Genomic DNA, 15,302 nt, shown 5'->3' with positions numbered 1-15,302 from the left:
TGCTTCAGCACTTGATTTACAAGTCAAGTGTGCCTACAAATGATATACTGATATACAAATCATTTCAATGATCTGATGGACTTCATAATGTCAATGGATTCTTCAGTCATTTCAGTGCTTGTGACATTTAGATCTGCAGGCAAGCAGAAGTGACAATTTTCACAAGTCATTCCTTCCAAGTCTCAGAGTCTACAATCAATGACAGCAAGTTTTCATAACTGCCAGCAAGCTCTTCATTTCCTAACTAAACGCTTGCAAGTTTATTTGTGGAAGGATACATGACACAGTTTTATAGAAAAGTCTTCATATAAAAATTTTGTGGATACACAGTGACTTTGGGGAAGATAGGGCAGTGATAAATAGAGAATCTATACCAGACATAGGCACAGACAGTGGTAAAAATTAAGAACTGGGGATCATGAGGAAAAGATGCAGCAGCAAAGGGGGAAGTGCCCTGCTCCAAGGATGTGGCGCATTTAACAGCTGCTGAAAGCAAGTAACCAGTTTCACTAACATAACTGCATGAACTAAAAATGGCCATGAAACACAGTACTTTTAGACAGAGCTTACAAGCTTCATTAACGCTACTATGCGCGGAGCCAAGTTGTTACATCCACATGGATCTTCAGGAAGGTAGCAAAACTCAAATTTCTGAGATTGTTTTAATTTTTGTACAGAAATATTTATCTCCAAAGACCATTTGATTGTACTTCAGAAGACTGTAGTAGCAAGAGCCACACACTGAACAACAGGGGTGCAATGACAGTTTACGTAGAGATTGCTTTAATGTTGTCACTCACCCTGAACTCATCCATCATGGGATCCTCAGACTGCTTCAAGTAGGACAAGTCAAGACGACGCTGATAATCTTCCAAATGCTGCAGAAAACGCAATGAAGCTGGTCACTTTGATTAGCGAAACTCACTAGCGTCAGCAGGCAGGCAGTCATGAATACTTCCACATGACCCCAAATGCCTGGAGTTCATCCTCTCACAGGAACACTTGTGCCGCAAAACATCTTTAAGCACACTACAAAGTCACTAGTACAGACTCTAGGTGTCTTAAACCGCTTGTTGCCATCCAACTCTCTTCTCCCCAGCCCTTGATGCTCACCCTGTTCACGTCCTACCTGCTTGTTCTCAGACTCTTTGACAGCCTGGTTCACGTGGTTAAGGATCTGACGACAATGATCTGCTGCTTTCTTCACTTTCTCTTTCTCTTCAGGCAGTTCTGCAAGAGAAAAAGGAAATGTAATAATGCTTTCCAATAAAGGTTGAAAAAGTCAGAAACCCAGTGCAGTTTGCTGACCTCAAACTTGAGAAAGAGAACTTAAATTCGCAGAATAGCCTATCAACAAAAGCACTGCATTTCAAAGGTGAAATGACAAAAATAGATTGGGGACAGGAGATTATTCATTCTGTACTGCACAAGACACCGGCCTCTGATGATCACCATACACAGCACAGCACTTGCTACTCTCCCTTTTTTGAGGGGCTTGTGACAGCTATTCACCTCACAAACATCAACCTGAGAAGTATTCTGAGAAATCTAAGAAGTTTACCAAGACTCTACCACGGCACAAAGAGAGTTTTGGGGTAGATGTGCAAGATCACACAGAGCCAGTTAGCCAGAGTCCGAGGATTCAGCAATTGACTACTGGCTTCTGCATTTCTCCCAATCCTTTTTATTTATTGATTTTGGAAGAGAGAGAAACAGACAAAAGAAACATAACACAAAGTGTCAAAAAAAAGAAAGTGTTACATAGTAACTTTTTCCATCCAGCTAGCCTGTATTTATTTTAACAGCTTAGGAAAAAAAGTATCTCTGGCTGTTCCTGCAGCCTGACTACAAAAAAACATCTTCCATTACAGCAAGAGCAAACAACAGTTCTCTTTCCATACAATGTCACTTGATCATACACACACAGACGCAGATGAACCCCATCAAATTCCCACTACCACAAGCCACATTAAGAATTTAGTTAACAGACAGACATCAACGATAATGGACTATCACATGATTTCCATATTATGATTAGAGTGAACTTGTAAATGCAGTATATTTTTTACGAGTAATGAAATTACACTGCTGCAGGTATCCGCTAGTAAACCTGAAAAGGCATTTCATGGTATTACTATGCATATTTTCACCTGCTATGCTGGAAATATCTTACAGTGTAATGCAGCCTATCTAAACCCCACCATTTGCAAGAACATGAAAACATTCTGCAGTGCTTCAGAGACTAAACAGATGAGGAAGATCAAGACTCTAATTGTGTCTATTGTGTAGGAAAGTATTTCTTTCCAAGTTCAATCTCCTTCAAATTCTATAATTGACATTATATTGGTAACATCCAAGATTTTTATATGAAGCTTGTTTTATATCAGACTTTAGGGGTGTAGGTCAGACAGCACTCTGAGCACACATTTTTCCCACATATTGGGATTTTTAACAAGTAGTATGGAAGATTGATTGGAAAAAAAAAAACACAACCCCCACACACACAACAAAAAAACACCCTTGGTCATTAACAAGAAAGCCTCGACCTTAAAAAAATTATTTGTTATGTATTACCCTGCTTTGTGTTCTCTTCTTAAAGAAACATGTTGATCTGCCATAAGACTTAACACTACACGATTTTTGCTTAGATTCTATAATACTTTCCTTTTTTTTCCTTGCTCAGAAGTATGCCCTATGTCTACCCAAGCTTACTTAAGCAATGGAATAACTTGATAGGCTTTTATTAGATTCTTCATTCTCCACATTTTTATGTTAGTAATGGATGATTAGGGATTTCTGTTATTGAAGATCTTATTCTTTTTCTCTTTAACGCATCTACATGGAAATTGGAATTCACTTAAATGTGTTTTCTCCTAATAGTTTGATTTAGCTATCTTAATGTTCTGAATTCAAGGAAAAAAAAATATTTTTATCAGAGCATATTTATTATTGAAAATCAATTTATTGAAACAAATAGAGCATCATCTTTAGTGACTGAATTCTTTCTAGTTATTTCCTCCTTCAAGATTGTAGAAAGGAGTTAAATATAACTAGAAAATTACAGGAAGAATCGGCATGTTAATGACTATTCAAAACAACAGCTCAAATGCAACTTGCAAGTTGTAAGTTCCTAAAGATTTGGTTGCTAAGAGCATACAATAAAGGAAGAGTTACACAACACCAGCTCTTATTTCTCTACTTCTTTTGATACTGACTTGATCACATACTCTTATACAATCAGAAATATAAAGGTGCAGAGAAAATATTTTCTTCACTTCTATTTGGTTGTCATAATCATTAAAAACCATTAATAACAGTAATAGTGTAAAAATAAGAAACAGGCTAGGAACTAGGGAGTGGAGACAAGAATTGCTGGTTTCCTTCTTCAAAAATAATAGCAAGTCGTTTTGCCATTAACTATCATAAGCAGAGTGGTGTGGTTTATCTTCAAAACTTTTGCATTCCCCTCCCCTAACTTTTAAAAACTACATTAAGCAGACTATCATTCACTTATTTCATATTGAATTTGCTTTTTTTTCCTCCCTAAGAAGGAAAATGAGTTTAATTTAGAAACAAACACTGGATTTTTTTTTTTTTTTTTTTTTTTTTCAACCTGCCCTCCTGTGCAGAAGGCAGCAGCAAGGTCACAATGAAAACAGATAGTGACCCATGAAATCGAACTGTTCTTCAACACATGCTTTGAAATCACATTTGCCTAGAAAACCTGCTGAGATTCATGCACTAACTCTAGTAGAAAGGCTTTACCTGTGTACTTTGCAATGTTATCCAGCAGAAGGGGGTACTTAGTCAACCTCTGCATCTCTGTGGGAATGATATCCTTCAGCTGCAACCGGCGACACAGTGGATTACTCTCAGCATCCTAAAATTAAACAGCACAATAACTACATTTGTCATTTTTATTAAGAATATAATTACCTGAACGTGTAACATCTATTCATCACATAAACGTCTATTACTTCACTTTCCAGTAATTAAATACAAGACACAAAATGCCAAGATCTATCATTCAGACAACACATCCCCTCTCCATTTGCAATTACATAGAGTAAAGGCTCGTCACAAAAGCAACAGCTTCCTTACCTCATTACTTCATAGAGGCCTGGTACCATCTCCAATCAATCTCAGTCACCGCCACACAGGGAAGACATCAGTTTAGGCTTTCATGATATAGCAAAACTACAGCACATTTTTCAATACAACCTCAACCCTTGTTTTAATGGAGTTCTTCCCAGCCTGTGGCAATGAAGATAATGTTCTCTCCTCCAAATGTCACCTGTATTCAAGCCTCTTTCCTCGCAGGCAGGAAAGGTGTGCATCATCTGTCTTCTGCCTGTGGCATGCATCAAAATTGTACTACTACAAGCAGTTTTCCCCACATCCTTGGGAAACAGCCACCTCATGTGAGGTGCCTGGGACAGCATGTGCTTGCCTGTATTCTATCAGGACATTCTGTGTTCTTCGGAATTAAAGGCTCCTCCCTCCAGAAACAATTAGCAGACATAAATACAGTATCGGAAATTATCCCAATCTGAAGACAATGTTAGAGGTGATGTCACTAATTGTAACAACTTTATCTACAGCCATTCATTATGCTATGCTGGCCACCAGCCACATCCGCAGGCAGCTCAAAGTCTTGCACAAAACTCGCCTGCACAAAAGTCTGGAAGCGAGAGTCCTTCTTCTGGCGTGACTTGATGACCTCTAGAGCAAAGGGCTGGTTACTGCAGAACGTGGCAGTTGCATGTTTCAGCTTCTCCTCTGCTGGTCCACTGAACTGTGCCAGAAAGCCAAGAAAGCCAAATTTAGATAGACTCAAGGTCAGCATGTGCCACTTTCAACAGACATACAGCCACCTAGCAGAACTGATCTTGCCAGGGAAGAAAGCAATTACTGGCAAAATATTAGAAGTAATTCCCATCCTGTTTCTCAGTCTGAGGAACACCTTTATATCTCAAACTCAACACACCTCCTGTCTCCAACCCTAGCACATCCAATCCCTTCCATAAATGCACTGCTCATTCAGAGGGAGAATACAGTGCCACGTCTGCACTGTCAGCCATAAGGAGAGCAGAAAAAAACAGCACTCACATGAACAACAAGGGTTTATTTACCAGACTGTTGGTCAGCAAAGCCAAGACCAAAGGTCACCTTGTTTCTCACGGACCCCCATGCTTAAACACCAGAATATAACATAACATCTTATTTACTAAACAAAAGTATTACAAAAACACGACTAGGGGAAATGATGGCCATGAGCAAGGCTGAGAAATGTGCCGCAGATGGTTAATCTGTTACTGCAACTCTTCCTATTCCTGCTACCCAGTCTGTGATGCAGCGCTGTAACTCCTGCAAGTACTCACTCTGGAGAATGAGATCCTGGGTTTTTTTGTTTCAGGCACTTTGCCAGAACACTACACAAGGGCATCTAACTATTAACTTAAGGTCTAGCTTGCTTTAGCAAGGATTTTCTTGCTCTTTCATAACACACAGGAGAACTGAAAGGGTTGGAGGTGTTTCTTTATCAGCCACATCTAAGTTTCATTTTCTTCCTTTTTTCCTGGAATACTAGACAAACACTGGGATATAAGAAAAAAAAAACATGCCACAAGAGACTTCTGCATGAAGAAGCTGAAAAGAATAAGCAGATCAATCTTCAATGCCAAATTAAGTAGGCCTGAAAACAAACAACAAAACTGGAGACTCCCGAGGGAGAATTTATTTTTTCTGAAGAACCTACATCGCCCCTGCTCCTGTCGTTTGGACCTCAGAAAGGAAGCCTGCAACAGTGCTCTAAATTTGAAAGGGTTCGACTATGTAAATTCTAGGATTGGAAACCAGTATTTTCAACTATTTTCTAACTGCACCTCAGGCAACACAAGACTTGTATTTCAGTACTACTGAAATAAATTGCACTAGTACATTTTTCAAAATCCTGCTCTCATCTTTATGTCTCCAAAACTATCTTTCTGCTCTACCTACACACCATAAGGAAATTATTTCTTCCTCCTTAAATTACTCTTACCTCTAGCCAAATGAAAATCCTGTAAGTTCCTCCTGCTTTACTTCAATCCTCATTCTCTAGCTCTGTGTTTGCTCCATAGAAATGGCAACTCCAAGACCCTCAGTTCCTATTAGCTGGAAATTACCTTCACTAACCTCTAGCTCTGTTTGTCGTTCTACGAAACATTATTTTCAAGCACAAGAAAGCAAAAAAAGGTTTTACCCAGGAAAGCAAGTCTTCCCCAATTTGGCCAATAACGGAATTCTCGTTCCTTTTTCGGACAGCTTTCATCTGATCATTCAATGCAACTTTAAAAAAAAAAAAAAAAGAAATTTTACAAATACTGCTCAAATTGTTTGCTTAATTTTCAGCATTGATTTTAAAATAAAAGCTATTCTAGGGAAAGACTAGATTTGCAGTAATTTCAATTAAATGAAAAAAAAATGAAAAGTGTCCTGCAACATGATAAATTTAGCAGACTATCTAAAAAAATGTTATATAACTCCTTTGCACTTCTGTCTCACTTGTCTCCAAATGACCCCTAAGAACCTTTCTAGTCTTATCTTTTCTCAGGCTCAATATCACAACCCTTTTAAAAACACAGGAATAACGTAAAACACACTTCACGCCACCTGCATAAAATTACACAACTGATTATGCAGCAGCAGAGCTGAAATTCAGATTCTGAAAAGTCCTTTCTCTAAACAATTAGAAAGGGCCATGCTTCAAAACAACCTGGAAGACATCAATCTTTTCAGATTTGTTTTCATATTCTCTTCAACAACAGTTGCAACATTCTGAACACTGACCCATAAAGACCATTGATCAAAGCATTGCTCCTCGTATCAAAGCATGAACCAGCACAAGAAAGTATGTGTACACAGGTAAGAAAAAAAAATAAGTATCTGAAACACTGGACACATGCATTCTTTATCAAAATATCTTTGTAAATCAGAAATGGAAAAACTGTGTGTGAAAGGAAGAACAGCGGTAGTAATCTTTTTAATATGAAGTGTTGTACAAAGTTGCCTCTTGTTTCAGGGTCACTTGCTTAATTATTTTAGATATTTGTATCCAGAATTCCAGCTGAGACTACAAAGCTGAAAGGTACCTCAGCTGCTCTTACCATGAAGCCCAAGGATATCCTCCAGATTTGAAAAGATTTTCCGTTTGTCACTGGAGTTCAGGATCCCTTCCCGGGTGACACGCTGGTAGAAGACATTATGCAGAACCTTCAGTGTGCGGACATGAGCTCTCTCAGTGTAAAACAACTCTGAAGAGAGAGGGGAAAGAAGGATTATAACTACCTACTTAAAGAGGTGTGGCAATGTGGATCCAAATGTGAAGCAAACACAAGGCAGAAGTATGAACTTACAAAAGTCTCCCTCATCAACACTTCCCTTGCTGGTCCACATCCCAGCTTGCTCCAGAATGGAGCCATGGTCTGCTATACTTTCATCTTTGAAAGAACAAAGAAGCCAACTGATTCATGACTCATCATTTACCCCAAACAAACAGTGAGCTCTTAGTAGCTCATACAGCCCCACAGAGTGTTCTGCAGGATTGCAAGACCTGAAATTGAAATGAAGCTTTGAGGATGAAGCTTGGTAGCAGCTTTCTATTTGCATCATGTGCTTTCCAACAGTCTAGACAGTGCCTTTTGCTTTCTTTTATAGAACATAATACTGCAAACTGGCCTTTCAGTGTCAAAACACCTAATATCTTTTTTTATTTCTCTTCTAAGGAGAGGATCAGTCTCACCTCAGGATACTTCTCAGTAGTAAGTTTCACACATACAAACTGCAAATCAGAAGTAATAGATGGCTAGTACTTTGAGCAAATCAGTGAAGAAAGAGCTAGTCTTAAATTTTAAGAATTTCAGAGCTCCAGAGGACAGGTTTTCACTTTGTGCTAGGTGATCTATGAAACAAGAAAATCTGTCTCACCATTAATCACTTCCTGGCGCTTGATTTCATAGGGTTTCAGCCCCATCAACACTTCTCGGCTCACAAGTTGCTGCCAGTTGGGAGGGTCCATGTCCATGTCAAAATCATATAGCTCATCTTCACTTTGTACATCTGCGAAACCAACGCTGTCCATCCTAACATGAAAAAATATCTGTCAGACACTTTCCATTTTAGTCATGGATGTAAGGAATAAAGAAGAGAAAATCTTATGCGTACGTATCTGTTGTAAAGCATTAAGAATATTTAACAGCTGGAGGCTGTTAGATGTCTGAATCCGTAGGCACATTTTCTAATTTTGCCCTTTACAGAACAACTAAGAGTGAATATCTGTTCCTACAGTATTTGCATAACCCTCTTTTTAATGATACAGATAAAATAATTTGCTTGAAATCAAATATCAAGTCGGTGAAAGGGCAGGTTACAATTTCTTTCTTCCATCTATCTGCAGATACAGAGGTAACGGCAACACACAGATTCAAAAAGAAAACATGGAAATCTCAAGTCCCTAACCCATCAATTCAACTCAGTAGATACAACAATCATACTTCACTCATAGATCAAAGGGCTTATCTGCATATGATTCACTCCACTTGTCCTATATACGGATGCCAGTGCCTCATTTCATATATGTGTTATTTAAGAAAGGAAAGATCATGCAGATAATTGTACTGGCTCAGAACAATGAATGCTACTGCATTCCACTTTGTAACCTATTAAAATCTCACCAAATTCAGTGAAGTTCAAACATTCATAAGCATACTCACTTGCGAAAAGGCTTTGGTGTTCCCATGTCAACCATTCTGCAAAGAAGGAAAGGAATTATTAGGGAAGGCTTACACAAGAATTTCACCCCACACAGAGATTCAGCATAACTTCAGAGTAAAGGCCTAGCCTCCCAACGAGAACGTTTTGTCCATCTGTCAGTCCCACCCTCCTGATATATATGGTTTTCTAGTACTACCATAGTAGCAGATGTAAATCAGCATTTCCTACTTCTACCAAAAATATTTAATAGAAGTGATGTCACTAATATTTTTATAAACTGAGCTTCAACAGCCATTGTCACATTGACTTTCATCCAAGGCTCAAGCAACCAGGGCACCATAGTTACCTCTCTGATTCTCCCTCCTCCTCCTGCAAGTTCTCCAAAGGAGATGGGAATTCAAAGGTATTACTAGGTGTGCGGGGTGTGCCATCCATACAGTCAGTAGCAGGTGGAGCTTCTCCAGTCTGCTTCAAACCTAAACATAGAACAAGTATGAAATGTCAAGAACTGTACCAAATTAGAGTAGATTAGAGAACTTCACAGCCTCTTGATTCAGCGCCTTATTTCAGCTTAGAGCTGGAGGAACTGAATTCCTAGGTTGGTAAGAAAAATCTGAGTGACAAATGTTTCCAGATGACACTGACTTGTGCTTATAAAATTAGGCACCCGAGACCATTTTTTTTCCCCTGTTAGATGATCCAGTGCCACAGTGATAGAACCCACCTAACAACAATTTCTGGCCATAATAAGATTTCCTAGTTTGAATCCAAGGCCAAGTCAAAAAGGATGACTAAGCACCAAGAAAGATCATGTCTAATGACACAAAAACATTTCCTAATTTGTAGAGTTTGTTGCGTCAGAATCGTGCTTGGCATATCCCACTCACAACACAATCTTCAATAATTCCTCTTTGCTCGTATCATCCTACCTGTTTCACTGTCCTTGCTTCCCTCTGGAGAGGAAAAGGGACCCATTGCCAAAGGAGACATTGGGTTGGCAGGTAGGTATGGCGCATCTGTTCCATCACTGGAAGACCCACTCTGGCGCGTCTTGCTAGAATCTGGTGGCTCTGGGCTAACAGAAGATGCTGTAGGTAAGTGCTTTGGATGGCGGGGCTTCTGCATTTCCATGGCTCTGCCAACTAAACAAACACAGAGATATTGCTGAAAGAGCTTTTACCTGTTTTCAGTGATGAAGAGGAGAAGTATTTCAGGACAAAATTAAGTTTGTGTGTCTCCAAAAGCATGTTTTAAAAACAAAAAGTTTACTGAGCTTCTTAGCATGAATTTTTAAAAGACAACAGAGACTTTATCTGGCTTTCAGACTAACAGTTAAGGAACATGTATTTCCTTGTCTGACATACTTGCACTGCTATCATGTCGACTCGGTCTCCTTGGTGGGCCCAGAATATTAGGAAAGCCTCTTCTCTTTCCTTTTTCCTCTCCTTCTTTCTCTTTCTTGATACTTTGCTGCAGTTAATACACAACAAAGTGAAGCAAACATCACTCATTTCTTCAAATTCATTTATGTACTCAGATATTAACTAATTCTTCAAAACTGCAGGAGTTTGGTACATGAGAATTTTATTTCTAACAAGATATTGAGAGGACAACATCCTGCAGCATCAGAGGCAAAGACAGCTACGGACAGACTATGAGTGGTGTGTAACAGGATTAGCAGCAGGGAGCTACAGCATCAGAAGAGACACATATGTTATAAGCAAAAACTCGCAGTGTGTTTTCAACTTAGCATGAGCTAGAAACCACTCTCCTCCCTAGAGTAAGACACCAATTTACAGTGACCAGCACCACCTTGTTTCTCTAAGCCACATCTTGTGACTCACAACCTCCACAAACATACAGACTCTAATCTGCGAGAGAGAAATACAACTTATCTTACCACTGCAGTAAGGTTGCGAATGCTTGATCTAACCTTTCACACTGTCAGTGCGGAACTGCTCCTAATAGTCTTCACATTTCAAAGGAAGCGGGAACGCTGATGAAAATAAGTAGCTATTGTGACCAGATACACCCCCACAGTGTGGGAGATGACAGAACACACCCACAGAGATGGGAGTTTTGGTGGAAAAATTCATTATATAACTGGGAAAGTGTGGGTGGCAGGACGAGTAGCTTTGCTGCATCATGAAACATCAGTTTTTGGGCAAGTTTCTCAAGAAGAAAACTGGAGTATACAAGGCCAACAGCCTGATTAGCATTAATGAAATCCTCAAGTGTTTCAAAGTTGTATTATATGAAATATTTCTCACCCAAAGTTTTAATAAGGCTAGAACTGTGAAAAACAAGCTGTTATAATTCAGGCATACAAATGAAGGCAGAAAGAAGGCAACTCCTTTCTAATTCACTTGTCTGAAAACATCCAATTTCAACTGTTAGGTTTTCTGCGCAGCTCAGTAATCCCAGGTCCTCTCAATGCAACAATGAAGACGGCAAAATCATACCAACTTCTACTGTGTCATACAAAAGTGGATTTTTTAATTCTAATGAAGCACCCATGCTGGGCAGACTTAAACAAATGCACCCTGGCCACAACACTACTACCTTGATCTTTGGCAAGAAACCAATACGGCCACGCTTCTGTTCCAGGTTCCGAGGTTCTTTAACTTTGACTCCCAGGTGTTTCATGTAAGTAAGAATCACATACTGCATTGTGCAACTGCCAAGCATATACGAAAAAAAAAACAAAAACCAAAAAGGATAAGGAGAAATGTATTGGGGAAAATACATTTTGACAAGAAATCGAAAAAAGGTCATATGCAAAGATTCTATTGATAAATCAAGCATTTTCAGATTAAAAGAACTTGGTGTCTTTTTATTTTTTAATATGAAACAAACTATCACAGACAATGGGAAAGACTCAGCCAATATCAGAATCTGTCCTCTTATAAACAAAAGGTGGAATATATAAAAGGCATCCAGCCAAGGAAGTAAAAACAAAATTTTGAGAATTACACAGAAGGCCCTAAAGTTATATACTAAATACATACTTGAAGTCACACTTTAGTGATGAATTATGGTAAAAATAAGTAACAGTAAAAGGTATGGTTGCTGTAAAGAGTTTAGTAAAACCTATCCAGACAGCTGTATATATACAAACTGAACAAGGCAAGGCACTTACAGAAAAGAAATGTTAGACCAGACTGAAACAGCTACAAAACAAAATGAAAAGAAACGTGAACTCTCAGTGACAGTAATTTTTTCAAATCTGAAACAAAGGCAACAAACTTCAGAATAAGAAGAGGTTGAGAGCAAGAGGCTGATGGTCTGAATTCAAATAAATAATGCGAGGGGATTTTGCAAAGGCGAGTCTGTGGCTACAGCCAGCAGAGGGCTGCCCTGTGCTGCCCAGCGGAACACAGAGCCAGCAGAAGGAGCAAGGCGCCAGGGTTCGTACTGCACGGACTAAGCCCACCCAACTGCCATTACCTCTTGTCTTCTTCCAAAGGCTGAGATGTCATCCTAAGGACAAGAAAGAACTTTAAAACGAAACTCAAAAAACCAATTAACACTCAATCACGTCCACCCAGAGCATCAGCAGCTGTGTTCAAAGTGTCCTTTAAAATGCTGGACAGTCCAGGGGCCAGGTGAATAAAAATGGAGGTTCAGCTGGGATAAATGGATTCAGCTCACATTAAAAGAAAAAATGGGTTCTGAAGCTACAGGTTTCTACACCCCCAAACCACGACACTGATCTAATAATGTACAAGCTGACAATGGGAGCATTACCTCTGCTGTACCTATTAGCTTACTTTTGGCTATCATTACTCAAACATACATTGATAGCAAACAGAGAAAGCTACATAAACGTAGTGATGTCAAATTACTTCTTGTTCCTAATTACTTGCTCTGCTGTTGTCAGGTTCAGGTTAGAACCTTCTTTACCCCCACAGATGTACTAGCTGTTACTCACAAGACTTCCTCAATTTTAGCAATAATCTGTTCTGCGCATGCTCTTTCCTTCTCCACTGCATTCCGGTCACGAACTCTTTCTGCATCCAGCTTGGTTAGCTCTCCTTCTGCCAGGGTCAATCCCATACTACGTTTCTGCCTGAAAAACAGGGAGAGGAAAGCATGAGTTAAAATTGCAGACTGACCTGTAACAAGGAAAAGTAACCTCTTGACATTCAGAATGTCAAACAGGTTTCATTATTGGCTTCTGTATGAAAATGGAGAAGTCACGACATTTCTCCATAACATTTGCACTCACTGTGAGACTTAACTAAGATAGCTGTTGGAGTAATAAAGTTGTATGGTATTTATCAAGAGAGGCAGCCATTGAAATGGTTAAGAAAAAGTAGTTACTCTTTCTGCAGTATCCAGGCTGTATATTTGAAGCATATACTTGAATTGAGACATTTTTAGGTATAAAACAGTCCACTATCGAACACTTGTCTTGGTATAACATCTCATGCTGGCACAGAGCTCTTATGACTCTACATGAAAGGGCATATTAATTATCACATTCTACTATAAGTCCATGACAGCTTTCTAAAGTAGATTATTCAGTGCCCAAAGGGGAGAGGGAAGGAAAAAAGAACCAAAAAAAGAAAGATAAGCTGATTATAAACACAATTAGTAAGAAGGATTTATAGAACATCACCTAAGTAACAATATTCTCAAATTGCCTCTAGTAGCTTCAAAGAATGAAGAATCCAACCTCTAAAACTGATCTTGCAATTGATTACTTGAAGCACAGAGTCAAAAAACATGCAAGCGTTGGTCACAGGGTGACCCTGGAGGCCCTCTCCAGTGGTATCTTCCCATTCAGTCCAAGATGGAAGTACACTGTCCCTTCAGTTTGGACTTCCCCTGTATTGGACACATTGGTTGGGGGGGGGGGGGGTATAAAACAAATGAAAACTACACAGACAACAGTTGTTACCTGAAATCTTCAAGATTTCTTTGAACTTCTGGACAGACTTTATCTTGCATAGTTTGTATAAACTGGCGATGAAGCTCTTCAGGAATGAGTTCTGGCCGCCTTCTGTCTGTGAGTCAGAAGAGAGAAGTTAATAGATACTTTTGAGAACTGTCCTCTCCACCTTAGAATAAAGTCACTCACATGTATACTTTAACCCATCCAAGAGTACCCTTTTGCCTTTCACTTGCTGATAACATGGACTTCAGCACATTAAGCGTAAACAGCTTTGGTCACATCCACTATCATATTAAAAAACTTCTTTGCCATTGCGGCCAATGCTTCCCACTACTCACATATGTATCAGAGCATAGACTATGCCCTCGCCAAGAAACTTATGAAGTATTTGTTTGTCTCTCCCTGTAACACATCACCCCCTATGTTTGAAGTAACCCCAGGTGCATTTCAGAAACTTGCTTGGACTGCCTTAGACAGTAGAAATTGCAGAAACAGATACCCAAGGCAAGAGCACCCTACCTAGTTCTAAGGAGATTTCATCTGGAACTGGAACTTTTAGATTCTGCAAAAGAAAAGAAAGGCTGGGAGAACACAACAAACACCACCCTAATAAAAAACACAGTACAAAACACAAGAAAATCCTCTCAAAAGCCGAAATCATACAACCTGAACACCTGATGGTATTATGGGGGAAACTCTTATCCTGAATATGCATTATATTACGCAAGGATTATTTCATCTAAACCTGTGGTACTAGCCTCTGCTAAACTACCTGGTAGCTCATGACAGTAAAGAAGTTTCTCAGGCTTTCCAACAAACACATAAGATTTCACAATTCTTGCAATATCTACATCAATATATGCAGTTATTAACTAAAAGGCAATGTATAACAGCTAGAGCTTCTTACATACCACAAAATTGCTTCTCCTATCAGACAATGCACTCCCCATGTTTTATTGAGTTACCAGGCATCTGAGCCTATACACTATTCATTTTGCTGTATTCAATGGTAACATTTTAAACAAAAAACCTTTTTATTTTGAAGGACTTGGATAACTCCTTAGTTTTTTCTAGTTCAGGAGACGGGAGAAAGGTAAAAGTCAACTTGCTAGATATGCTTGAAAATGAGAGAAGTAACTGGAACCTACTGCAGCTCGGTCCAAGAAGAACTGGTAAAACTCAAGGAAGACACGCCGAGTCTCTTTGGAGTTGGTCTGCTTGTACAAGTCCGTGTAAAGGTAGCACAACTGTGGAAAACAGGAGCGGAAGAAATTAAGCGATACCATGAGAACTCTTCTAACACCCCTAACTCCAAGTTTTCTTTCAAATACAAATATTTCAAGAAATTCAGCACTGCTGGATTGAAACTCTTCCTAGCTACCTTTAGCCTGGTAATCAGCAAAGAAGGGAAAGGTAGAGGGATCTGGCAGGGGGCGGGGGAGGGGGAGAGAGACAGAGAGAGAGAGAGACAGAGAGAGAGAGAGAGACAGAGAGATCCATCAGACCCTTCCCCTCAGACAACTAATCCCACAACTTTAGGGTGGAAAAAAGTGCTTTCAAGAGCTTAATACTTATTTGTAAACAGCGAAATGTAAGGCAGACAGTTCTTTTCATGCTTCTCTTCATTTAAATGAAATACTCTCATGCCTGC

At 39.3% G+C, this 15,302-nt stretch overlaps 1 protein-coding gene across 3 annotated transcripts in view; it reads right to left on the bottom strand.

Moving 5' to 3' along the window:
• Positions 1–15,302, bottom strand: part of ARHGEF12 (Rho guanine nucleotide exchange factor 12) — a 75,784-nt gene that overhangs the window by 9,367 nt on the left and 51,115 nt on the right. For all 3 annotated transcript variants that reach the window (XM_075442295.1, XM_075442296.1, XM_075442297.1), the window contains 17 exons: positions 14,800–14,898; positions 14,171–14,213; positions 13,658–13,763; positions 12,686–12,823; positions 12,202–12,234; positions 11,317–11,431; positions 10,119–10,224; positions 9,684–9,896; positions 9,101–9,230; positions 8,754–8,789; positions 7,969–8,123; positions 7,149–7,295; positions 6,245–6,330; positions 4,670–4,795; positions 3,766–3,880; positions 1,130–1,230; positions 801–878 (listed from right to left, as the gene is read on the bottom strand). In XM_075442295.1, coding sequence (XP_075298410.1) covers positions 801–878; positions 1,130–1,230; positions 3,766–3,880; positions 4,670–4,795; positions 6,245–6,330; positions 7,149–7,295; positions 7,969–8,123; positions 8,754–8,789; positions 9,101–9,230; positions 9,684–9,896; positions 10,119–10,224; positions 11,317–11,431; positions 12,202–12,234; positions 12,686–12,823; positions 13,658–13,763; positions 14,171–14,213; positions 14,800–14,898 — 1,827 coding nt within the window. The remainder of the gene's footprint in view (positions 1–800; positions 879–1,129; positions 1,231–3,765; positions 3,881–4,669; positions 4,796–6,244; positions 6,331–7,148; positions 7,296–7,968; positions 8,124–8,753; positions 8,790–9,100; positions 9,231–9,683; positions 9,897–10,118; positions 10,225–11,316; positions 11,432–12,201; positions 12,235–12,685; positions 12,824–13,657; positions 13,764–14,170; positions 14,214–14,799; positions 14,899–15,302) is intronic.

The sequence above is a fragment of the Opisthocomus hoazin genome, chromosome 24 (genome assembly GCF_030867145.1).
Source record: "Opisthocomus hoazin isolate bOpiHoa1 chromosome 24, bOpiHoa1.hap1, whole genome shotgun sequence".
Classification (NCBI taxonomy): domain Eukaryota; kingdom Metazoa; phylum Chordata; class Aves; order Opisthocomiformes; family Opisthocomidae; genus Opisthocomus; species Opisthocomus hoazin.
This window is presented reverse-complemented; position numbering and strand designations above follow the sequence as displayed.